General features: G+C 45.0%; 1 protein-coding gene across 3 annotated transcripts in view; it reads left to right on the top strand.

The window, feature by feature from the left end:
* The window catches only part of DNAJA3 (DnaJ heat shock protein family (Hsp40) member A3), a 78,825-nt gene that overhangs the window by 35,921 nt on the left and 16,072 nt on the right, over positions 1-26,832 (top strand). The window contains exons 6-11 of one of the 3 annotated variants that reach the window (XM_033962741.1): positions 1,360-1,507; positions 2,125-2,189; positions 9,290-9,418; positions 12,217-12,332; positions 21,766-21,863; positions 26,556-26,682. In XM_033962741.1, coding sequence (XP_033818632.1) covers positions 1,360-1,507; positions 2,125-2,189; positions 9,290-9,418; positions 12,217-12,332; positions 21,766-21,863; positions 26,556-26,668 — 669 coding nt within the window. In that variant the 3' untranslated portion in view covers positions 26,669-26,682. Of the gene's footprint in view, positions 1-1,359; positions 1,508-2,124; positions 2,190-9,289; positions 9,419-12,216; positions 12,333-21,765; positions 21,864-26,555; positions 26,683-26,832 lie in introns of those variants that run through there. The other 2 variants (XM_033962742.1, XM_033962743.1) reach the window with 2 other exon arrangements.

Below are 26,832 nucleotides of genomic sequence, written 5' to 3' on the forward strand. Positions count from 1 at the left end.
GTACGTGTGGAACTATAGGGAATTAACATTTTAGAAATGCATTGAGGTTGATTGAAAATCAAATTTTTAAATATAAGTAACAAGACCTTAAATTCTATGCACTGGCAAATAGGAAGCCAATGTGATTCGATGAAAAGAGGAGTTACGTGATCAAATTTTTTGGCATCATGGATTAATTTAATAGCAGTGTTTTGAACAATTTGGAGTTGTCGTTTTTGTTTTTGAGTAATATTAAGTAACAAAGAGTTACAATAGTCTATTTTAGCTATTACTAAAGAATGAATTAAAATATTGCGGGATTTGGATTCAAGGAATTTAGATATAGATCTAATCAAACATAATTTATAGAAACAGACTTTAACTATATTGTTGATATGATCTCTATATTCTAATTTTTCATCAATTATAACACCTAGGATTTTTAGTTTAGGGACAATTTCAATTGGCGTATTATTAAGTAGAAAAGGCGAATTTAATATGATATCTCTTTTCCAATTAAAAATCATAGCTTTTGTTTTATTTATATTTAATGCTAATTTATTGTTATTAAGCCAATTTTGAACAAGATCGAGTTTTGAATTTAAGGATTTAATGTCTTCTTGATTTTCAGGATTGATAGGGTGTATTAATTGAATGTCGTCTGCGTATGAAAAAGCAGTAAAGCCAACAGACTGGCATAGATTCAATAATGGTGCAAGATAGATATTAAATAAAAGGGGTGACAGAATAGAGCCTTGAGGAATTCCAAAGGTCGTATCCAGATCTACAAAGAAAATGAAAGATCGTGTATTAGATCTTGTTATATGCATATCTCTCATGCATATTTTTTTACAGATTACAATGGCCTAAAAAATAATCGAGTGGTTTTGGTGTAAGGCCCTATCTTGTGGAAGTTTTAAGAGGGCCCAAGGGACTTTAATTTGAGAGAAAATACCTCCTTGTTCCAGCCACAAGTATTGTACTGGAATCAGCTTTCATATATGCTCCAGTTCTGCCCCCTAGACCATGTTGTGCTACTGTCTTGTTTGGTTGTATTGTAGGGAAGATATTGAGAACTTTTGGAGCCATATGAGGTGGCATCATAAAGACTGCTCTAGAACCCTGATGGAGGTCTAATAGTTCACCATTCTTTTCAACAAGTGAATTTTACCTGCAGAAGAAAAAAGAGTTTATAGAAGAAATAGGAGCAGGTCCAAAAACCAGAAAAGTTAAATATGATGCAAGAAATGTTAAGTGTCTAAGCATTTTCCTTGTTCTGAGAATCCTGTAGAAAAAGCTTTTTTTTTTTCATTCTTTCTTTTTTTCTTATTGCAGAACATCTTTGCAATATTTTGACCCTTGTCCTTTCTCTCTCAACAGGAGACCATTAATACCGGTCCCTTCGTAATGCGCTCCACATGCCGGCGATGTGGAGGGAGAGGCTCAGTCATGACGACACCTTGCATTATGTGCAGAGGAACTGGCCAAACCAAGCAGAAGAAGACTGTTGTGGTGCCTGTGCCAGCAGGTGTGTGTCAGGGTTTAAGAGAGTTTGTGACCACTTAATTGCAGAGTAAAAATGCCTGCACATCTTTCTCTTTGGATATTGTGTAGGATTAATTGCTGAAGTTTTCTAATCTATTCAGAACAAACCTCTCCCTTCTCCTCAGCAATGGTAAGGAAAGCAGTACAGAAAACAAGAATGTATTTCATTGTGAACGATCATATGCTTCTAATGTGCACACTGTAATATCAAGAGCTTTAGCTTCCACTCTATTTCTCACTGTAGTGCTAAATTACAGTGTGACTATCTTGGGGTCAACTTTAAGTTTTAATTATGTGTATAGTTAATTATCAGATCTGCCAGTATGTTTTCTGATAAATATTTTTGTAACATTAACTGCTCATGTCTCTGTGTGAGCTATACTTACATTATCCAGTTTCAGTTGTTTTATAGTCTGTTAAAAGAGTAGTTCAAAGTATTCATATGACTTCAGTAAAATGAGCACTTTTTTGAATTGAGACCAATTTTATGTCTTGTTAACTCACATTAGAATACTGCACCAAAAACACTATTCTTGTAGAAGAATGTTCAATGCCTTTACAATCTGGTGGTGAGAGATAACACTCTGTTTCTTACGACAGGTATTGAAGATGGGCAGACTGTACGGATGCCTGTGGGCAAGAAGGAAATATTCGTAACATTTCGGGTGGGTGTACATTCAAGTTCACTAAAATGTACACAGCAACACTTGCCATATTGGGTCAGACCAGAGCTATCAAGCCCAGTGGCCAGTTCAGGTTATAAATATCTGGCAGGATTCTAAAAATTAGATAGTTCCATGCCAATTAAATCCAAGGATTAGCAGCGTCTTTCCTCAGGTCTGCATTAATAGTTTATTTAATTTTTCCTCTCAAAAAACCTCCTTTTAAAACCAGCTGCAATAACTGCTTTTCCAGTGCAATAGGTGAGACATTCTAGACCAGGGGTGCCCACACTTTTTGGGCTTGCGAGCTACTTTTAAAATGACCAAGTCAAAATGATCTACCAACAATAAAAATGCTAAACATATATATATTTATTTATAAATAAATAAATAAATATATATATATATATATATATATATATATATATACACACCGAGTGTACTTTGTATTTATGTTCAAATATTTTTTTATTATACAGCCCCCCTCCCCCGAAGGCCTGACCCTCCCTGAAGGTCTGCACATTCCCCCTCAAAGGTTGACTCCCCCCCTGAAGGCCTGCACTACCCCTTGAAGGACTGCATTCCCCCCTCCCCCCGAAGGCCTACCCTCCCCACATCCATTTACCTAATTCCAGCAGGGAGCAGTCTGCAGAGAGGATCGCTGGTACTTTAGCGATCCTTGCAGGTTGCCCTAGGCCTCAGGAGCTGTCTTCCCTCTGCCCCAAGTCTGTCTCTGACTTAGAGGAGGGGCAGGACCACGGCAGAGGGAAGACAGCTCCTGAGGCCTATGGCAACCTGTAAGAATTGCTAAAGTACCACCTGCCACCGGCTGTCTCCCATTCGTCCCCTTTGGAGATCCCCACAGGACTAAGGAAGTTAAATTAATAGAATACTTAGGCACAGAAAAACAAAGAAATACTTCCAAGAACTGCCCCATAAGAACTGCCTGTCACAATGCTCATTAGTGGAACTGAATAAAAGACAAGTACAATGGATTTAGAAGGGGGACGATCCGCCCGGGTGCACGGCTTGGAGGGATGCACAGCCGGCCAGGTCCGGGTCATCCTGCCTTTCTTTTCCCCCGGTCCGCGCTCGGGGCTTGCGCCGACGCTCGAATAGTGCCGTCAACTCCCGCGAGTCTCGCGATAACCAACAGCACCATTTGGGAGGCGGGAGCGAGCCCCGTGCGCAGACCGGTGGAAAGGAAGGGCAGGAGGACCTGGACGGCTGTGCATCCCTCCAAGCCGTGCACCCGGGGCGGGGACGGACCGCCCCACCTCGGTACGCCACTGATTGGGAGGCCGATTTTGGGGTTTTTAAAATTGTATATCGGGCAGCATTAGGCCTCGCTCTTACCTCAATCATTACAGGCGCTTCTATTTCTTGTGATGCGCTGAGCTCCGTCCCCCACCGCCCTTCACCCCGCCCTTCCAGCACTCTGATTGGCCAGCGTTCTTTAAGAGGCGGGCCAGTCAGGAGGGGAAGAAGGGAACCTGCTGTGCGATCGACTGGGGTCGCCTGAGCGAACGACCTGTCGATCGCGATCGACGCTTTGGGCACCCCTGTTCTAGACCATAGGATTATTTCCCTTTTCTCGCATGAGCTGCAGAAGAAATCCATTCCAGCTTTTTCACTCTGCCTCTAGTGTACTTCACAGGCTAGTTTAGCGCCCTCTAGCAGTGTTTTCTTCTGCATGCATGACTGCAGCTGTATGGATTCTGCTCTCCCCATTTTATTATTTTTAAATGGAGGTCACTAATGAGTTTCGCTTTTCTGACCACCTGTTTGTGCTGGCTCATTCTATTAAGCGAGGTTCTCCTGCTTCTAAGGATACAATCTCCAGGTGGATCCATAGAGCCATTTTATCCACTTACATTCTTGCGGGAAAACAGTCTCCTATTTCTGTTAAGGTGCATTCTGCCAGGAGTGTAGCGTCTTATTGGGCCGAAGCTAGATCCATTTCTTCTGAGGAGATTTGCAGGGCAGCGACATGGTCTCTTCACATGTTTGCCAAGTTCTACAGAGTAGATGTTGCTGCCAGGCAGGACTCTGCCTTTGGGTCCTTGGTCTTAAGGATTGGCGCAGCAAGCTCACCCTAGCTTTCTCGGGGGACTGCTTTTGTACGTCCCTATGGTCTAGAACAGTGGTCTCAAACTCGCGGCCCATCAGGTTCTATTTTGCGGCCCGCAGTCTGTACTAGTGCTGCCCGCTCTTTGCAGCGTCCTCCGGCTTCCTCCCTGGCCTCCCGCTCTTAACTTCATATAATTACCGCAGCCTGCAGAGAGGATTGTCAGAGCTGTAGCTATCCTTGCAGGCTGCCGTCATCCTCAGCAGCACATTCCCTTTGCCGCAATCCTAACCCTGACGTCAGAGGAGGGGCGGGACTGCGACAGAGGGAACGTGCTGTGGAGGCTGATGGGCAGCCTATAAAGAACGCTACAGCACTGGCGATCCTCTCTGCAGGCTGCGGTAATTAGCTGAAACTAAGACCGGGAGGCCAGGGGGAAGCTGGAGGATGCTGCAATGAAGGGGGGAACATACAGGCCTTCTGGGGGGGGGGAAGATTTATAAACTATAAAGAGTTTTACCTCATGCAAAATTGTCATTTCTTTAATAAGACATTAACTATTTTTTCTGCAGCCCTCCAAGTACCTACAAATCCAAAATGTGGCCCTGCAAAGGGTTTGTGTTTGAGACCACTAGTCTAGAATGTCTTACCTATTGCACTGGAAAAATAGATTATGTACTTACCCTGGTAAGCTCTTTTCCAGTAGATAGGTGAGACATTCTAGACACCCCCCCTCCGGCCCTGTCCTTACTGTGCCTGTTTTCAGATTTCAGTCTCCTGCTGCTTATTCAATCTGTTTCTTGGAGACTCATCAACCCTTTGTGGTTAAGAAGAGTTTGTACATATGTATAACCTGTTGGGCGGGGGATCACGTGATGGCTGGTTCCTGAGCGGACTTCTGCAAACTCAGCTCCATGTTACCTGCTCGATCATCTCAATATTTTCTACGATTAAACCCTGCATCCTCTGTTCCTGAAGGGCTGGTAGTGTTTCCTTAGTGCACCTCCCTGGCAGTTTTCAACAGTGCTGGTGGTCCAGTTTCTGTGGTATGCCGATCAAAACTCTGAGGCCTGGCAAGGAAAAATCAGCTGTGCCACGCACTAAAATGGCGACTACCCAGACTGAGGACTCCCCCGCGGCCTCTGAGGACATTCTGCAACTCTCCATGTGGACGATGTCGCAGCTGCTTAATGATAAGTTAGCAAAACTCTTCACCTCCATGGAAGAAGTTAAGAATGCACTGGTGGGGCAAGCGGCCCAAATTCAACATCTAAAAAAGGGAGCGTCCACACAGGAGGACTGCGAAGTAGCGTCGGAGTGGCAGCTCTGGTTGGTCGAGGAACAAATTAAAACCCTAATGAAAACCGGAGCTGCCGGAAGAACATTAGAATAGTAGGCTTGCCGGAGAGTGTCGCGGATGAAGCCCTGACTGAAATTGCTGAGACCTGGTTGCCGCAGGCATGGGGATTGCGGGGCCAGTTGTAGTGGAACGCATCCACCACTTGGAGCCAAGATAAGAGCGGTCCTAGCTCATTATCATAATTACTCTATTAAAGTGAATCTCCTGTACTTATTGAAAAAGACCTGCTCCCTGGAACATTCTGACACCTGCATCCTGTTGTTTCAAGATTTTTTCCAGAAGGTAGCCGAGCAAAGACAAACCATGACGCCGTGGTGCTTACAGCTCTTTGCCAAGGGAATCAAATTCGCCCTTCGGTATCCTGCCAAAGTGCGTATTATGCACAACAACCGCACCTTTGCGGCGACCAAACCTGAGGAAGTTCGCAGGTTTTTAGAAACTTTCCCGCAGGATCATTGAAGCCGCCGCAGGGTGTTTGAGGATTGCCCTGAACGGTTGGAGCAAGGATCTGTATCTATGCCTGCATTGCGGCCCGCATCTCACCAGGAGGGCTTTGGCTTTGTTGATTTGTACCTGTGCCATTCACTTTGCCTTTACGACAGGGTGTACTGATTTCCAGGGGATTCCTGGGGGTGTCCGATTGCGGTGGCTCTTATGACCTCCTATGACTTTCTATGACAACCTTGGGCATGCGGTTTTGACTGTTGTTGGTGCTGGTTGCGTTTGGATGCTCTTCCATAGCTTGGGGGCTTTCTCTCGAGTGCTCTCTGACTAGCGTGTCAGGCCTAACACTGATTGACAGTGGCGGTTGGATGGTTACCATGCCGTATTCGGGAGCTTGGATACTGCGGGGTGGTTGCCCTTCATTACTTCAGAGTGTTGGGTGGCCCTTGAATTGAGAAGAGTTCCTGCTGTGCTTACTCTTTGAGCCCTATTGTTATTGTCTCTAATGTTCTTGTGGGGTTTAACATTACTGTTATTACTGTATCAAGGTGGTTTTTTGGGGGGGAGAACGGGATGATGATAGTTGTCCTAAATGCAAGACGGGAAAGGGCACCTTACTACACCACTTTTTGGAATGCCCCACCCTTACCGGGTTCAGGAATGGGCTGTTTCATGTGCTGGGGACGATGGTGGATGGATCCTGCGAATGGTCTTATAGGATACTCTTGTTAGGGGCTTACTTCTGAATTGGAACAGCAGGGCTACAGTGCAGCTGAATATCTGTTTTTAATGGTGGGCATTTTATTGGCCAAAAAAGCCATACTACAAATGTGGATGGCCATTGAGCCACCGGCTTTGCCATTGTGGACCAATAACATATTGGAAATGGCAGCCTGGGAGTATCTTCAATGATGTTCGCAGTGGGGAGGCTACCATTGAAAGTTTATGTCTCTCTTTGGCAAAGGTAGGGCTCTGTACCATGTTTCTTCCGTGACTTCGGGGGGTGGGGGGGATGAGGTAGGAGGAGGGAGGGTGCTGGGAGGTGGGGATGGGTGAAAACTGTAAAAATTGAGTCTATTTGAGGTGATGCTGATAGTTTCTGGATTCCTTCACTTTGTTGATGTTCGGTTACGCCTTGTATTTGTATTTTATGCTGTGTTTACATGGTGATAAGCTGTTTATACTTGTACCATGTTTCAAGTTGACTTCGACACCTCTGTTGGCAGTTAACGGTACTGTTTAATTATATGAGCAGAACAATAGTTTAGCCTGTCATTACAGGTGCCTCTACTTCACAGATGGGTGTGTCTCTCTGTGCTTGGGTACTGACTGCTAGAGGGCGCTAAACTAGCCTGTGAAGTACACTGGAAGCAGAGTGAAAAAGCTGGAATGGATTTCTTCTGCAGCTCATGCGAGTAAGGGGAAATAACCCTATGGTCTAGAACAGTGTTTCTCAACTCAGTCCTGGAGTACCCCCTTGCCAGTCAGGTTTTCAGAATATCCACAATAAATATGCATAAACTTGATTTGTATTCACTGCCTCCATTATATGCAAATTTCTTTAATGCGTATTCATTGTGGATATCCTGAAAACTTGACCGGCAAAGGGGTAATCCAGGATTGAGTTGAGAAACACTGGTCTATAATGTCTCAAAAGGTATTTACCAGTACCTTTTGTTCTAAAGGTGCATTCTGCTCAGACCAGGCAGAGCATGAACTGGACACTTACAGAGCTTTCACCTCATCATTGCTGTGTTCCTTTATCAGACATATGTTAGATGTACAGGATTGACAGACACACCCTTTGGGGCTATAACATGCTGTCAGCAGCCATTACTATGGCCTGCTCTAGGTAAATACCTCCTTGGTACTTCCCATACATCTGGACTAGTTTGGAGAAATGATTGAGAGTCCAGAACCCAGCTGGGGGATGTTCAGGGGAGTTGTATCTCCTTGTTTCCCAGAGTTTCTGGTTTGACAGGAGTTTGCTAAAGTTTGTTACACCTGTCTATTGCCTCTTACTTAAGGCCTTGAGAGGGGTGTTGCATTCATTGCTTTAAGAAAAGTACTGACTAGCTTTAGACCACACAGGGCTCCATATGGAGTACTGTCATCAATTCAGTAGTTCTTGGTCTCCATCTGTTGGTAGGGGAAGGTAATTCTGACATTCAGTACTGGTCTGGAGGGACTCAAGTAAACAAAAATAGCAAGTAAGGTCTTAAGTTTTAAACCATCAAATTTCCTAGCAGAGGAATGTTCACTTAAACATACAAGCTTACAGACTTCATCTTTTCTCTCTGTATTCCTTCATAAGAATAATGTTCTGTTCCTTCTTGTCCCTGAAGAATGCTTTGGCCAAGTGTCTTGCACATTACTGGTAAAATCAGCCAATCACATTTCCAACAACTTAGTTTAATTCTATTTTTTTCATTCTGTGCAAGCTGAACTTGTCACTCATTCTGTGACATGATCCTTTGTATATTAAACATGCAAAGAAGGGACAAGATTGTAGTTTTCAACACTGTCCTCTGGGGGCACCTAACCAGTTGGGATTGCATGATATTCACAATAAATATGCATGCGATAGACTTGCCTGCACTGCCTTCTTGGCATTCAAATTTCTCTCATGCATATTCATTGTGGATATACTGAAAACCCAATTGGACAAGTGATCCCTGAGTACTGGGTTGAGAACCACTGGCATAGAGGTTTCAAATTCCTTTGAACAAGGATAGAGGGTTTCTATTTCCAGTCATTTGCTTGTAGAGTGTTCCTTCAGGGGTTCTTTCTATCTACACTTCCTTAGCAGATGGGAGATTTGCCTGCTAGCATTTATATCCCTAAACAGGATGACATCTATTTGAGTACCCAACGGTGACATTTAGTGGGGAGATATAGAATGCGTACTAGTATACTGGATTCTAGAGTTTGTTACATTATAGCACCTGGGAAAAGCTGCCATTGCAGATGCTGGGCTAAACAGAAAAGGGGTGGTCGATGGAGGACAAACCCATGGGTATTTGTGAATAAAAGCTCATGACAGTGTAGCCTGGGTGAGGACAGGTTCTGATTTAGCTGAAATCGGGGAAAAACTGAAGAGGTATTTGTGGAAGTCATCTGCCCCATACTTGTGACTCCTGCATTTGGGTCTATCTCATTCAAGATTATTGCTGAATACAAGCATTTTCCTATTGGAGGTGCATAAGCAACTTACAAATTCATTCTCTTTAGGTTCAAAGAAGCCCCATCTACAGGCGAGAAGGAGCAGATATTCACTCAGACCTTCAAATTTCAATTGCACAGGCTGTTCTTGGAGGGACAGCCAGAGCTCAGGGACTGTATGATACAATCAATATTACGGTAAATGCTAGAGGGCCTTGGATTTCACTCCTAGTAACCTGCTGGGGTCTGATTTTATTATGTGATTCACCTTGTTTTGCATTTGTAAAATGCACTGTTCAGGTGAACAACTTATTAGGTGTAGCCTAAGAAAAACGTAGGACCTTATTACTACAACAAAACACACAATACTCCACTCTAATAGCCAAGGGTAATGTCTTTATAATGGAAGAAAAAGCCTCAGGTTTATCAAGGCAGAGCTTGTGCTTAAACTTCCTCCTCCCACATCACTGCCTGTAAAAACTTCCGTGAAGACTTTACTCTTGCCGCTAGGCCAAATATTTTTAGCTAGGGCCACTAATCGCTTAGTGAGCAATGCTGTTTAGGCTATCATCATTGGATGGCTTACCTCATCATGCCAGTGCTAGATTGGCTCCCTGGCATGATGAGGTAAGCCATCCAATGAGAATAGCCCTAAACTCCCTCTGCATGAGTGATGCTGAGGCGAGTTATTGGAGGATCCCTGGTTTAAAACTGCTGAGCAAGCTGCTGGTGAAACGGGACGCGGAGGAGATCGCGGTAGCAAGTAGCACAGTGAGTACTGGCACTATTCTCTTCTTGGAAAGTGGAGGGAGTTAATTTTGGAGACGAGACAGCATTATATTTTGTTTTACAGAACAGTGTGAAGAAGCGGGGTGTCGGCAAGCCCTGAAGAAGCAGCAGTGAACCGTGCAACGTTGGCTTTAGACGCCACATTTATATTTCAACACTTGTAACAGCATTGCTCACTAAGCGATTAGTGTCCCTAGCTAAAAATATTTGGCCTAGCGGCAAGAGTGAAGTCTTCGTGGAAGTTTTTATAGCCAGTGATGTGGGAGGAGGAGGTTTGAGCACAAGCTCTGCCTTGATAAACCTGAGGCTTTTTCTTCCGTTACCCTTGGCTATTAGAGTGGAGTATTGTGAGTTTTGTTGTATTGCATACATTATCCACTTCACTATCATTGATATAGTATTACTAATTTACAAGTGACTATGGACCTTATTACTAAAAATTTGTGCTGATACCAAGTGGCTAGACATTTGTGCAATATTCATTTGTATCCTGTCCATCATTGGACTATTAAACAATTCATAATTACACAGTAAATCAGCATACAAAATGAGCATTAAACATAAGAACAATTACAAAGACAGTTAAAATGCATCTATTTAGCACAGGGAAGGAACATGATAAGAATTCCATTTGTACAACCACATTGTAGAACAGAAGGCACCAAATCACTTGGTTATCATAGCATTTTATTTGGATTTGGCTCAGTCTTTTATAGCTCAAGGCACATTATATTCAGGTACATTAGGAATTTACTTGTCCCTGGAGAGCTCACAATCTAAGTTTACATGTAAGGCAGTGGAGGGTTAAGCGACTTGCCCAAAGTCACAAGGAGCCATGATGGGATTTTAACTCTGTTTCTCTGCTGCTTGGTCACTGTGCAAACCATTGTGTTACTTCTAATGATCTTGAGATGTAATCTTGGTGGTCAGTTTGGTTAATATTACAGCACTAGTGTTTAAGCCCTTTACATTAACGGATGCTAGAATATATGTCTGTCTGTCTGTCTTTCTTTCTGTCTCTCTCCCTGCCCCTGTCTCTTTCTTTCTTTCTGTCTCTCTCCCTCCCGCTATATTTCTTTCTTTCTGTTTGTCTCTCTCCCTCCCGCTGTCTTTCTTTCTTTCTGTCTGTGTCTCTCCTTGGCCCCCTGCCCGTCTCTCTCCCTGCCCGCTGTCTTTTGTTCTCGTGCGCTGCCTGCCTGTCTTTCTGTCTCTCTCCGTGGCCCCCTGCCTGCATTTCTTTGTCTTTCTCCGTAGCCCCTTACTGTCTCCCCCCCCTCAAAGCAAAACAAGATTGCTCCCTGCCCCCCAGCACACCCCTCCCCCCAAAGCAAAGCAAGTTCGCTCCCTGGCCCCCTTTCCCTCTCCCCTCCCCACTTCCCTGTGCAGCAGCAGCATTTACCTCCCACCATTCCCTGTGCAGCAGCGTTTCCCTCCCCCCCACTTCCCTGTGCAGCAGCAGCAGCATTTCCCTCCCCCCACTTCCCTGTGCAGCAGCAGCATTCCCTCCTCCCACCCCACTTCCCTGTGCAACAGCGTTTCTGGCCGGCTCCCTTACCCTTGCCAAAGTTATTTTTTAGTTTTAAAGTTGCTGTGGCAGCTCTTCTCACGATCCACGCTTGCGTCGGAAGCCTTCTCTCTGACGTGATGTCAAGAGGCTTCCGACGCAGGTACGGCTCATGAGAGGAGCCGCCACAGCAGCTTTGATCTTAAAAATAACTTCAGCATGGGAACCGGCCAGACCATGAGCCACAGAACAGTACCGGGGGGGGCCGCAAGTTTGACACCGCTGTTAGACGGAGTGAGGGCGGGAGGGGTGAGTCGCTTCCGTGTGTCTGTGCTTCACGTGCCTCTGCATGCACAGAAGAAACCACCGCTGACTCCTACTGCGCATGCGAAGCCACAGAGCTACGGATGCACAGAGCCACTAAGTTTGAAGTGCACATGCGCACTAAGGGAATTATTATAGCGGATAAGTGTCTCTTTTTGTTGTGTGTAATTACTTCTGTGTTCTAGGCTAGAATATGGTTTCTTCTGTATAGGATGCCATTACCATCTAATTGCCATGCATGAACTTCTGCCAATGCATTTCAGTCCTATCTTTTCTTGCAGCACCCTCTGCAGTACTGAGATTGTCAAGCAGCTGTCACTACCTCAGATCTGCCCTGCTAAATTTTAACAACTGTATCTGGTTTCTTTCATGTTCTTAGATTCCTCCTGGTATTCAGGCTGATCAAAGAATTTGCTTGAGTGGGAAAGGCATCCCTAGAGTGAACAGCTATGGTTATGGAGACCACTACATCCACATAAAACTCCGTGTACCTAAGTAAGTACAAAATAAAGAATTTGATCTTCAGGATAGATATTTTGTTAGTGCTACAGTTCAAGTTTATATTCTATGCCATGATTGCCAATTCAGGTCTTTAGACCCTTTTGCTATTTTTCATAAATGTCCTACATGTTACTTAGTCTGGTAGGCAATAAACAGCAGCCTTGGAAAGAAAACATGGCACCAAATTTCTTGGTTTGCAGGATTAAACAAACTGTTGAAACTACAAATACATCTCCATGTATTAGTGGAGCAAATGCATTGGTGCAGGAAATGGTGCTGAGAATGCAAATTCATGTCAAAATTGTGCCAAGTTGCTGGCGGAAGAGTATCCATGGGTACTGCATGCCGTAACACGAGGGAGAGGTGAAAGCCTTGGGCTTAGCCTCCTCCTTGTCCTCCAGGGCTGGCGAACCTCTGTGGATCCATGATAAGGGTAAAAAATATCGCCTGGGACTTTTTTCTCGTGATACGAAGTAGAAGCATGTGGCTTCTGGAGTTCCCGTGAGAAGCCAGACGTGGACTTGCAAGCTTCATTTACTTACCCTGCACCAGGCTTCTTGCCAGAATTTGTAAATCTCATGTGGAGAGCCCCTCTGACATGCCCAGGACAGGGAGCGCAGCCTGCAGACATACAACCTTCGACCCAGAGAGCACCTTCTGCTCTGGCGTCTGCATCTCAAGTAAGCAAGTCGGCCCCTGGCTCCAGCGACCTTTTAGATTACAACGGGTCAGGTGGCTTGTCGGATCTGATGCCACTTTCGTCCCAGGAGTCTGCCTTGGTCCTGGATGACTCCAGTTCCCTGTTCGGGCTTGGCAGCCATGAGGCCTCCCTGACTCCTGACCAGGGGACGATCTTCATGTTCACCGCCTTTTCAAGTTGGTCTCTGTCCACCACTTTATTTCTAATGCGGTGTCAAGGTTGAAGATGGAACTGCAGCCCTCCACTTCCAAATGCATGGTCATGAGCAGCATTAATGACCATACTTCCTCCTTTCCAGGTCATCTGGGACAGTGTTTTTCAACCTTTTTACACCCGTGGACTGGCAGAAATAAAATAATTATTTTGTGGACTGGCAAACTACTAGGACTAAAATTTTAAAATCCCATTTCCACTTCATCTCCGCAAGCTCGGTCACCTCAGTAACTATAGAAAAATAAACAAATATAGTGCAAAATATAGACAGCAGATATAAATTTTCAAAACTGACACGTTTTGATCACTAAATTGAAAATAAAATCATTTTTTCTACCTTTGCTGGTGATTTCATGAGTCTCTGGTTGTGTTTCCTTCTGTCTGTGTATCCTTTCTTTCATTTCTTTCTTTCTGCACTCGGGCACAAGAATTGTCCCTTTCTATTCCCTCACTCTTTCCTTTCTATGTCCTTAGTGCCCCTGGTGCCTCCTTCCCATGTCTTTAGTGCCCCCAGTGCCTCATTCCCATGTCCTTAGTGCCCCCAGTGCTTCCTTCCCATATCTTCAGTGCCCCCGGTGCCTCCTTCCCATGTCCTTAGTACCCCTTCCTGTCTTTAGTGCCCCCAGTGCCTCCTTCCCATGTCTTTAGTGCCCCCAGTGCCTCCTTCCCATGTCTTTAGTGCCCGTTCCTGTCTTTAGTGCCCCTTCCTGTCTTTAGTGCCTCCTTCCCATGTCCTTAGTGCCCGTTCCTGTGTTTTGTGCCCCTTCCTGTCTTTAGTGCCTCCTTCCCATGTCCTTAGTGCCCCTTCCTGTCTTTAGTGCCTCCTTCCCATGTCCTTAGTGCCCCTTCCTGTCTTTAGTGCCTCCTTCCCATGTCTTTAGTGCCCTCAGTGCCTCCTTCATATCTCTTTAGTGCCCCCAGTGCCTCTTTCCTATGTCCCTCTCACTGCCTTCTACACTTTGTCCAACCCCCACCCCCGAAGCCAGCCTGCCTGCCTGTCTACCTCTCTCCCTCCCTCCCTGGCCAAAGCCAGCCTGCTTGCCTGCCTACCTCCTTCCCTCACTGCCCCGCAAAAAAAAAAAAAAAGCCTCCCTCCTTCCTTTCCCCTTCTCTTACCGCCCTGCGGCTGCTGCTAAAGCAGACAAGAAGTCTTCTTTCCGACGTCAATTCTGACGTCGGAGAGGACATTCTGGGCCAGACAGGCAGCGATTGGCTGGCCCAGAATGTCCTCTCCGACGTCAGAATTGATGTTGGAAAGAAGACTTCTTGTTGGCTTTAGCAGCAGCCGCAGGGCGGTAAGAGAAGGGGAAACAGGGAAAGGAAGAAGGGAGGGACAGGAAATGATCGCCTGTCCCGTTGTCCCCAAGCACAGTTTTGAGACACTGTCCCGAAGCTGTGTGTGGGTACAACGGGACAGGAGGTCTGAAAACGGACCTATGGTTACTTTAATCTTTCTGGCCCTGCACGGACCGGCACCAATCTGCAGACCGGCGGTTGAAGAACAGTGATCTGGACATTAATGCCTTGGTCACAGAACAGGGGGAGACCCCAGAGGGGGTCCTTGTGGGTTGCTAGGGCCATGTCTGAGTTTTATACCCTGAATTCCAGCAGCTCTTTGACCAGCCAAAGTTGAATTTGGCAGTTCCTTGTGGGTTGCTAGGGCCATGTCTGAGTTTTATACCCTGAATTCCAGCAGCTCTTTGACCAGCCAAAGTTGAATTTGGCAGTTCAGGTCACCAGGGATACTGTTCTAAGCGAAGGTGATATGCTGAAGGATGCGCAAGACTGCAGGGTGGACATGGTTCCAGCCCTTCAGCTTTGAACACAGAACAGAAATATTCCACCTTTATCTTTATTAGCTTCTACATATTACACTTGACTGAAGAGGAGCAGACATGAGGAGAGAGAGTGTGTGGAGTAAGATGGTGGCCGCTAGACAGCAGTGCTTGCTGCTTGTTGTAACCTTCCAGTAAGGTGAAGCTGAAAAGTAAATTGAGGAAATAGCAAACTACCCTAGCTATAGCTCTGATTTTATCCAGGGACTGAAGGCTTAGAAGGGGTCACTGGGGGGTGTCTTTCATTGAAAAGTAGATAGCCCTGGCATTAGATTTCCTTAAGCCCAGAAACAAGGGGACCTCCTTTGAACCTGACTCTGTGTTGAGACAAGATTATCTCGCTGCACAGGCATGTTTGTGGTAGAGAGAGTGAAATTGGTATTGATAATGTTTGTTTCTTGTACAATCCCGTTCTGTTCCTGCTGCTACCAGGTCCTCTTTGCATACTTTCACCAAGTTTTACTGGATCGATGTGGCAGCCAAACAGGATGCTGCTTTTGGCTTCTCCATTTTGGCGGCAGGCTCATCAGTCCCACCCTGACTGTCTGAGACTGCTCTGTTACGTCCCACTAGTCCAGGAATAGAGCAGGATTGTACAAGAACAAAAGATTAGGTTCTTACTTTTGCCCTCTTCTAATCTTATTTCTTGTAAATTCACGCTCTATTCCTGGATCCTGCCCTGTGAGTTGTTGATTCGCCGATTTGTCTGGATTTCTGTATTATCCCAGGACAAGCAGGCAGCATATTCTCAATATGTGGGTGACGTCACCGACGGAGTCCCGCAGCGGACAGCCTCGCAAGCAGACGTGCTTGAAGATCTTTTAAGAGCTTATAAGTGCTGCATTGCGCATGCACGAGTGCCTTCCCGTTCGAGTTAGGGCGTGCGTCTCCTGTGAGGTACCTAAGTTCACTTCAGTTCTGCAGCTCTTTGTTGCCTTCTCGCACCACGGCTTTGTTATTTTCTTTCTTTTCTATGTCCCGGCCTCTTACTGGGTTCAAAAAGTGTAGCCAGTGCGGCAAGGTAATTTCAATCACCGACCCTCATCGTTGGTGTATTGTTTGCCTGGGTCCCAAACATTGCCCTGACTCTTGTTTGCGCTGTGCTACCCTTCAACCTCAAGCCCTTCGCAGCCGCTGTGCTAAAATTCTTCAACTATTTGGCACTATGGAGCAGTCTGCTGAGAGGGTCTCGACCTCAGCTTTGGGGACGGCATCGACTTCCAAGACCCCGACATCCGTGGTTGCCTCGACCAAGGCCTCAACCTCGACAACTTCAGCCTCGAAGGCCTCGACTGCAGTCCCTTCTAAGTCTTCATCTGTGGGTAAGTCTCCTTCAGGTACCCTTCCTAAGAAGCCTCCAGAGTCTCAGGCTTCCCAGGCCGTGCCTCCAGCTAAGCGTGCCTCCAAACATAGGGAATACTCATCCTCGAGGTCACCCTCTTTGGAGTGCACTGCTGCACCTTCGAGACCTGATCCTTTTGTCTCGGTGCCTATGTTCGAGGACATATTGAAAGCCATTCTGACCACTCAGATTTCCTCGGTCATGGCTCAACTTCTCCCGGCCTCGACTCTGTTTCCTATGAGCCAGCCTGAGCCTCCTCCTGAAGCACCTCGAGACAAGCCTCGGAAGTGACTCTTCGCCTCCTGGGACAGAGTCTCCTGAACTTCGATCGAGGCATCACTCGAGGCATTTGAGGCATCTTGCTACCAAGCGGAGTCAGGACTCTTCTTTCAAGCACAAGGGCTCTCCTCCTCCCAGTACTGAGTCTTCTATGCCTTGTTTATCAAAGGCTGTCGAGACTCCTTCAAAACCTAAGCATAAGTCTCGGTCTCGTAAAGCTTCTACACCTGCTGCTTCTCCTCGAAACCTGTCCAGGACGAAGACTCCTCCATCGAGACCGCCTCCAAGGGAGATTTCTCCTCCTGCCTCGACCCATTCTGTTCCTCGGACCCCGGGGACTTCACCATTGAGGCTTCTCAAGTGCAAGGTAGTGGATCTTCCTCGGTGACCATGATGCTATACTCTGAGCCTCCTCAATATTCCAGAGAGGCTTCTCCTATTCTGCAGCTCCTAAGTCTCGCTCTTCTTCTCCAGAGGAACTGCCTATCTCCAAGTCTGCCTCATTTGCAAAATTTGTCTTTGACATGAGGAAAGCTCTTCAGTTGGATCTCCACTCTGACTCTAAGTACACTCCTGAGTACTTAGTCGACATGGAGTTACCTCATCCACCCAAGGAGACATTGAGGCTTCCCATGACTCCTGTCTTAAAACAAACTTTCCTTAGGAATATGGAAACTCCTTACTCTATTACAGCTATACCTTCTAAACTGGAGTCCAGGTATTGCACCATCCCTTGTAAGGGGTTTGAAAAATCCCAATTATCTCACCAGTCCTTAGTTGTGGAATCTTCCTTAAAGAAAGCTCAACCATCTAAAATCTATGCTGCGGTTCCTTCAGGCAAGGAGGGCCGTACCATGGACAAGTTTGGCCGCAGGCTCTATCAAAATTCCATGATGGCTAATAGAATTCTCAACTACAATTACATTTTCACTGCTTATTTTAATCACTTCCTCAAAATAATGCTTGTTTTTCCCGGCTCTTGAGGAGCAGTGTCTTCCTGAGTTCAAACAAATTATTTGTACTCTGTCATAACTTCGACTCTTCATGCTGCAAGCCACGTACAATGCCTTTGAGCTCTCATCCAGAGTTTCTGCCTTTGCGGTGGCTATGCGTCGCCTCGCTTGGCTCCGCATTGTGGTCATAGACCCTAATTTACAGGATCGTCTGGCGAACTTGCTTTGCCAAGGGACTAAACTGTTTGATGATTCCGTAGAGGCTGCTACTAAGCGTCTCTCTGAACATGAGTGCTCCTTTGCCTCCTTGATTCAACCGAAGCCTAAAACTCCTCCTGCTCGGCCTTACAAGCCTCCACCACGTCGTTATCCTCAAAAAAAACGACACCAGCTTTCTCCAGGCCTCCGCCTAGACGTCCACCGCAGCAGCAACAGCAGTAGAAACCTCAGACTCCTGCTGCGTCTAAACCGGCAGACCAGTCTCCCTCCATCAGACTTCTCTTCTGCCCATTGGAGGTTGACTTCACCATTTTTATCACCAGTGGGAGCTGATCACCTCAGATCTCTGGGTTCTCAACATCCTCAGGAAGGGATACTCACTTCACTTTTTTAAAGTACCTCCAGAAATCCCTCCAAGAGAGTTTCCTTCCAGTTCGTCACAACTTCCCCTTCTTCAGGAAGCTCAGGCTCTTCTTCGCCTTTGAGCGGTTGAGGAAGTTCCCTTGAACCAACGGGACACGGGATTTTACTCCCATTATTTTCTAGTCCCAAAGAAGACGGGGGATTTGCGACCCATTCTGGACCTCAGAGTCCTCAACAAGTTTCTAGTCAAAGAGAAGTTTCGGATGCTTTCTTTACCAATTTTGTATCCCCTGATGGATCAGGAGGATTGGTTATGCTCTCTGGATCTCAAAGAGGCTTACACTCATATCCCAATCCATCCAGCCTCTCACAGATACTTAAGATTTCGGGTGGGGAATCTTCATCTTCAATACAGAGTTCTTCCTTTTGGACTCGCCTCATCCCCCAGAGTTTTCACAAAGTGTCTGGTGGTGGTGGCTGCAACCCTCTGCACCCAGGGTCTTCAGGTTTTTCCATACCTGGATGACTGGCTCATCAAAGTCCCCTCTCAACAATGGGTTATTGCAGCGACCCGACAGACTATTATGTCCCTCCAATGTCTGGGGTTCGAAGTCAATTTTCCAAAATCCCAGTTGCACCCTTCTCAAACTCTTCAATTCATTGGGGCCATTCTGGACACTGTCCGGCTCAAAGCGTTCTTCCCTCAACCACTTATTTGCCTTTGCCATCAAGAGACTTCTCTCGCATCAATTTCAGCGAGACAAATGATGATTCTACTCGGTCACGTGGCCTCTACCGTTCACGTGACTCCTTTTGCCAGACTTCACCTTCACATACCTCAGTGGACCCTGGCATCTCAGTGGCAGCAAGCTGCCGATCCACTCTCTCAACACATTACAGTAACTCCTTTGTTGAGACAATCTCTCCACTTGTGGATGCTCTCTTCCAATCTTTAAAAACATAAGCCACTTTCAACTCTTACTTTTTAATTTGTTTTATTTTTATTGTTTTATTTTGTTTTATATTATTGGGAGATAAGTTATGTCTTTCTATATTATGTATGTTTGTGAGCCAATTAGGCTTTAAGTGGATTATAAATATTTTAAATTAATAAAACAAATAAAATTTCATAAGTTTCTGTAGTGGTCTTACCCAATTTAAAACAGAGCTACACACTGTAGCACTGCTCATTGAGGTCACACAAGATGAAAAATAGCTGATCATGAAAATATACTTTAACAAAAAGTGCTGTAGCTTGAAGACGAAAACGTAATAAACGGAAAAAGATTATTCGTGAGGTTTCAAGCTACTCAATGCTGCCTAGCGCGTCTCAAAAAACTTCACATTGGCATGCAATTTAAATTATCCTAGAACTTTTTGAACAGACCTTGTATTCCCATACCCTTCTCGTTTGTCCTCTACAAGTGTTTCTGGCTGCTTTATTATAAACTGGATTCCTGGGGGTAAGAGGGGAGGGGCTGAGGTAAGAGGGGAGGGGCTCAAACCATTGTTTGTTTGAGGCTTGCTACAAGCTGTCTGGCAACTATAGGAAAATAACCTGTTTGGCCGCCACATCGATCCTATAAACTTGGTGAAAGTATGCAAAGAGAACCAGCTAGCAAATCTCCCATTAGTCCAGGAATAGAGCGTGGATTTACAAGAAAGAAGATTAGCAAAGGTAAGAAGAACCTACCGTCTATACTCGAATATAAACCAGGATTTGGGGGCCAAAAAATTGGCCCAAAAACGGGTTTCTCAGTTTATATTCGGGCCAGTGCCCCCCTCCCAGACATTGCAGGCTGCCACCAGGCTCTGCACCCTACCCCCCTCCCTGCCCTGTCCATCATACCTCCTCTGCCGATCCCTGGTGGTCCAGAGGTGCAGCGGGCAGGAGCGAGCTTTCTGCGCTCCTGTCCCGCTGCTAACCTGGTCGGTCGATGGCTGCTACGAGTTCTGATTTACTTCAGCCGCTGAGTGGCATTGAATTTGCAGGAACCAGTCAGGAAGTTGCTCAGCGCTGAGCAGCAGCACCAAAGCATGCTCCTGCTTGGTGCCGCTCAGCAGCTGAAGAAAACCAGAACTCGCAGTAGCCACCGACTGACTGGGTTAGCAGTGAGACAGGAGTGCAAAAAGCTCGCTCCTACCTCCTGCACCTCCGGACCACCAGGGATCAGCAAAGGAGGTACGACGGACAGGACAGGGAGGGGGGACAGGGTGCAGAGCCTGGGAGGGAGGGTTCCTCAGTGCAGAGTTTGACGGGAGGGAGGGTAGGGGGCTGGGCGCAGAGCCTGACAGGGAAGGAAGGGGGCTGGGTGCAGAACCTGGCAGACCACTTGAATATTAAGCCACCCAACTTATATTCGAGTCAACCTTCATGAGTCCCTTCATTAAGAATAATCGGCACTAGACGTAATGATATGTTCTCAGTGGTGGCCCCTTCACTGTGGAACTCTCTTCCAAATTTTATCAAAAATGAAAAAGATCTTATCTCTTTTAAAAAATTGCTAAAAACTTATTTATTTCAAGATGCATTTGATTTATGATATGACCTACTTTAGATTTTTATATCTTTCTAATATTTTCTTCTTGCCTTATCCCATTTATACCTATTGTATTTTCCATTTTATGTAAATTATAACAAACAATGCAATTGTAACTTTCCCCTTCCTTCCTACCTATTCATGTTTGTCCAAATTGTTTTGTTAATTGTATAACTTAGATAAACTATATGTATTACCACAATCTGTTGGTTTTTAAATTGTACATCGCTTAGATATTGTAATAAGCGATACATCAAATGTAAATAAACTTGAAACCATTTTTCCTCCTTTTTTGGGAGAAAATGGGGGGGGTCTCAACTTATATTCGAGTATATATGGTAATCTTTCATTCCTCCAGTTGTACTGGAGGCAGCAGTGAGCAGAACTGCATGTGATTTGGTGCAGAGGCTTCATTTGAAGAAAAAAGTTAATATAGAAACAGTATTGGTAGATATAGTAACATAGTAACATAGTAGATGACGGCAGATAAAGACCCGAATGGTCCATCCAGTCTGCCCAACCTGATTCAATTTAAATTTTTTTTTTTTCTTCTTAGCTATTTCTGGGCGAGAATCCAAAGCTTTACCCGGTACTGTGCTTGGGTTCCAACTGCCGAAATCTCTGTTAAGACTTACTCCAGCCCATCTACACCCTCCCAGCCAAGACCAAAATGGTCTCTCTAGTTTGCGCTTTAAAGGGATTAAGATTCTAGCTGCTGTTCTTGCAGGTTACCCCCACCACCTTTGAAGTGCATAAGTAATTCCCCTTCTTTTGAGATGAGATGCTCAGTGCTTGACTTTCATCTTCTTGCCATTAAGAGAATGTATTTGTCCCATCCATTTTTGAACTCCATCACCTCCTAGAGACCTAACATACAGTGGCTCCTTTCAAAGGTTAGCTTGTAGTGCACTAAAGTTTGTGACACTATGACAATAGTTGTTGCTTTCTTCTGATTAGAATGATCCCTATGCTTTATTCTGCAGACATCTGACAGATAGGCAACGAGCTCTAATGATGAGTTATGCCGAAGATGAGACTGATGTGGAAGGGACTGTAAATGGAGTGACAAACACAGCTACAGGTAAACAAGAGGGTTGATGCACTTCAGTGGTGATAAAGCAATGGTGCCACTTTTGAGTATAATCAGGACTTCCACAGACCTGCAAAACATACATACTCTTTAGCAGTTTTATGGACTCTTTTTAGGAGAACAGCTGTCTATATTAGAAGATTTTGAACAGGATTTTCAAGGGTGTAGTGTCATCCTTAAGTGCTGAAAAGTATGCATTCTTCCTATGTAGAAATGTAGTATTGTGCCTTTGAATCATTACTGAGTTTTACTATCCTCATATTACAGTCAGCTTGATAAGCATACCTCTTGGGAGTCATCTGGTGGTATGAGGAAAGCACGTGGGTAAGACATTAGAGATCACTTGTAATGGCTCTGATACGTCTCAGTTTTCCCACTGAGGTCAACTCATTTTAGCTAAGTAGTGATACATCTTTTATTTTCATCCTCACCACCAGACTTCCAGGCTGGTTAACTGTTGAATAGTATAACCCAGCTGAATAAATGTGTATTGAAGGTGATCTGTACTTTCACCCATGCAGTACCAGAACAATCTTGCATCATCCTGTAGTTCACAGCACTTTTCCTGATGTTACATCAGGCTGCCTAGGATCTCTGGCTTTTCCCCTTTTCCTAGAAAGTGATTTCAAGAATATATTTATCCTGGTTAACAGTATAACATTTAATCTCTTTATTGAAATTTCTTGCAGCATCTGTAATGTGTTGCAGGTCTAAGCAGCCTGAGCTATTCTCAGCTGTCCCCCCTGTCCTGAACAGTGTTTCAATAAAGCTGTTAGTGTACACATTATTTATGATCAAAGTGAATGCCAGGTATTAGACTGCTTGGCTAGTGGTCATATTCTGAGTGATGAAGGGGGCATCAAAATTTGATTCTGTAAATGTTACCCTAGGTGACACTGCTGCAGTACGTTAGAGAACAAAATCTGTTGGCAGAATGTTGTTGCAATAAAAAATGGGTTGTACTTCATTAAGCCAATTTGATTGTGTAACAGTTAAAACTGCCCAGGAGGAAATTTGGACTTCACTTTTGTTTTAGCTGATGCCCCCTAGTTTGGAAAGGAAGAGAAGGTACAGGGAAATCTTTACTCTTCTAGGGATATCTGTAACTTGCCACTATCTTGCATTTGGAGAGTACCTTGCAAAAAAAACTGTAACCTGTGTTCGGTTCCAGTGACGATAAGGTATCTAAAGAGAGAGGTACTGTATATACTCATATATAAACCAAAATTTTTGAGCCAAAAAATGGCCCAAAAATAGGGGTCTCGGCTTATATTTGGGCCATCCCCTACCCACCCCTCTCCTAGACCTATTGCAGGCCTCCACAGGGCCTGCCACAACACCTGTTTCCCGTCCCAGCTGAATCTAAACCCTCCCGTCTGCCTCCTCGGTGGGTGGGACAGGAGGAATCCCTTCTGTATCCTGTTCCTGCCAAAATTGGACATCCACACCTCCGTCCCTCCTCTCCCAAGTACATTTCGGGTCCCATGTGGCCAGCCAGTGTATGGAGCAGGAGCGATCATCCTGCCCTCCTGCTCCGTTCGAGGCCGCTGGCTGATTCCACCTCCCCTATATTCCTTTTGGGTAGCCAGCCGGTGCACAGAGCAGGAGCGATTTTCCTGCTCTCCTGCTCTGTTCAAGGCTGCAGGGTAGTTTTGAGTGGGAGAGGAGAGTTGAGTACAGGGGTTGACTTAGTTTGAAAGGGAAAATTCCTTAACTGCTATGTTCAACTGTATAGAAACTTCTCCAGAGACAAGCAAAGAATATGCATGCACACTTGTTGGTGAAGTCCTCTGACTGAGCCTGAATGCCAGTATTAGCTTTTAAGCTTACTGGGCATGTGCAAGAATCCTTACACTTACAGCCCCCTCCCCTCAGTGTGTTAGGTTTTTTTCCTTCAGACAGGTCGCAGCTCTCCCCTCTCTTCAGAAAAAAAAAAAGGAGATAACATTCTTAAATAGTTTCTAATAACAGTTTACCCATAGTAAAAAAGAAAAAGAGGAATAGAACTTTCACCCAACCGGGGGAAAAAAGTTCTCTTTTTAAAAAGCCCATATATATAGTGGTACCTTGGTTTACGAGTGCACCGGTTTGCGAGTGTTTTGTAAGACGAGCAAAACATTCGCAAAATCGACGCCTTGGAAACCGAGTGTGGCTCGATTTACGAGCCCCCCTCCCCCCCCACGACCTGAAGTCCCCCAGACACACCTGAACCCGCTTCTTACTTTCAGCTTGGCCTCGGCACCGGCATGTCCTGTGCATTGGTGCCGGTGTCCGAAGATCGGCCTCCTCTTCTGTGCTGGGCCTTGAGCATCTGCGCATGCTCAAGGCCTGCAAGTTCACGTTCTCTCTGAGATCTCCCTCAGGACCATTCTCCAGCTAAATGCCCCTCTCTGCCTAGTACTCAGCCAGAACAGGGCTCAGATTCTACTCAAAGTATCTCTAATTTTTTCCTGTTTCAACGTTTTATGCAGGAAAGTTCAATTTTACTCATAAGAACATAAGAGATGCCGCTGTTGGGTCAGACCAGTGGTCCATCGCGCCCAGCAATCCGCTCACGCGGTGGCCTTTTGGTCAAAGACCAGTGCCCTAATTGAGACTAGCCTTAATAGCGTATGACCTTGTTCAGTAGGAACTTGCCTAACTTGGTCTTGAATCCCTGGAGATTGTTTTCCCCTACGATAGCCTCCAGGAGAGCGTTCCAGTTTTCCACCACTCTTGGTGAAGAAGAACTTCCTTACGTTTGTACGGAATCTATCCCCTTTCAACTTTAAAGAGTGCCCTCTTGTTCTCCCTATCTTGGAGAGGGTGAACAACTGTCCTTATCTACTAAGTCTATTCCCTTCAGTATCTTGAATGTTTCGATCATGTCCCCTCTCAATCTCCTCTGTTCCAGGGAGAAGAGGCCCAGTTTCTCTAATCTGTCAACGTACGGCAGCTCCTCCAACCCCTTAACCATCTTAGTTGCTCTTCTCTGGACCCTTTCAAGTATTAATATGTCCTTCTTCATGTACGGCGACCAGTGCAGGACGCAGTACTCCAGGTGAGGGCGCACCATGGCCCAGTACAGTGGCATGATAACCTTCTCTGACCTGTTCGTGATCCTCTTCTTAATCATTCCTAGCATTCTGTTTGCCCTTTTCGCCGCCGCCGCACATTGTGTGGATGGCTTCATTGACTTGTCGATCAGAACTCCCAAGTCCCTTTCCTGGGAGGTCTCTCCAAAAATCTTCTTCTAATCCTCCAGTATTAGAGCTCCAGCAGTGCTCAGCCTGTGTGGAGCTCTAGCTCTCAGGGGACTCTAGTCTCTTTTGCCCATTACCACCATCTACAGATGCAAACTGGGTACCCTGTACTCCTATCTGTTCTTCTCCAATACAGGGGACTGACTCCATCTCTTCTGGACTGGTCAGATCCTGGTATGATCCCTCTTTCACAGCCTGAGCAACCATTCCACTCTTTACAGCCAGTTCCAACAGAGGAATATTCATATCCAAAATTTCTACAAAAAGTATCTTCCCTACTGAGTCTTAGTCAAAGAGCCACGCCTATAGGCTGTAAGGATTTTCAGGCCATTCTTCAGTCCTGTAAGACCCCAATAAAGGAACTGGTCGCTCTACCAGTACATCAAATTCTGCAAGACCTCCAGTTATCTAACTGGCAGAAACCTCTATCCGCATCTAGTTTCCAAGTGCTTAGAGTTGAAATACAATAAAACCTTGGATTGCAAGTAACTTTCTCTGTCCCTAGTGGGCTCACATTCTGAGTTTTGACACTTGTTACTTTGTCCCAAAGATAAAGTGACTTTTTCCCAAAGATAAAGTGACTTTTTCCAAATCTGCCTAGTTAGTAACTATTTTTCCAGGAATTTTTTTATTTTTTAATTATTTACTCATTTTGCAACATGCATCAAGTGTATAAATAATTGACAAATTAAATTTTAATATATCACTTGAATATCTATCATTTAACAATAATACATAAAATTTTTAAATTTAATCCCCTCCCTCCCAACCCTCCCATAACATATGCAATCATATATATAGATAGAGAGATAGATAGATATATATATAGAGAGAGAGATTATTTCTTAGTGAAAGTGACTTTTTCCAAGTCTGCCTAGTTAGTAACTATTTTTCCAGGAATTTTTTCAAAGTCCTATTTGACCCATTAACTATATGCGTTTTTATAGCATCCTTTGGCAGCAAGTACTGCAGTTTAATTGGACATTGAGTGAAAAAATAGTTTGTGCATAGGGTTGGAAAACATTTTCTCAGTCTATCTTTTTAAAGCTCTGCTAATTAATGTTCTGTTAGTTCAGTTGGTAGAACTAGAAAGATAAGGTAGTCTGAGACAAAGGATTAATTTTAATATTATTCTTCGTGTCCAGGAAGCAGCAATTCAAGACCAAGATAATATATTCACTTTTATTGGTTTTCTCCACATCTGGCACTGCTGTGGAAATAGAGGGTAAGATGTATGTAGCTTTAGGGACCTAAGACAATAGCAAAGTAGCTTGAGGTAGGCAGAAACAGATGAGTTTAGCCCTGGAGCATTTGACCTTGGGACATATTGCTTTCTCTGGAAGGCAGGCCAACAAAATGTATTCATATAGCACCATTTGAAGTATCTTGAGCTCAGTGCCTGTGCCCCCTCTGACAGCAACTCCTTGCTGTTTGTATCTAGGTGGCCGTACTCAAGATAGCAGTGAAGCAGGCAGTGATAGGCCTGAGGCTGAGGAGGCGAGGGAGGACAAGGAGGGCTTCCTAACGAAACTTAAGAAAATTTTTAGCTCCTGATATTCCTTGCCCAGGTAGGAATACAAATTTCTGTTTCTTTTCAGTATTGTTTTTCATTGACTGTTTTTTTGCAATAGTTGGGGCTCTGACACAGTAACTGAAAACTTTTTTTAAAAATAAAGTTCCCTCTGCCTCAGGCCTTCTAGCCTTTGCTTTATTTAATA

Source organism: Geotrypetes seraphini, chromosome 11 (assembly GCF_902459505.1).
Source record: "Geotrypetes seraphini chromosome 11, aGeoSer1.1, whole genome shotgun sequence".
In the NCBI taxonomy this organism is placed as follows: Eukaryota; Metazoa; Chordata; class Amphibia; order Gymnophiona; family Dermophiidae; genus Geotrypetes; species Geotrypetes seraphini.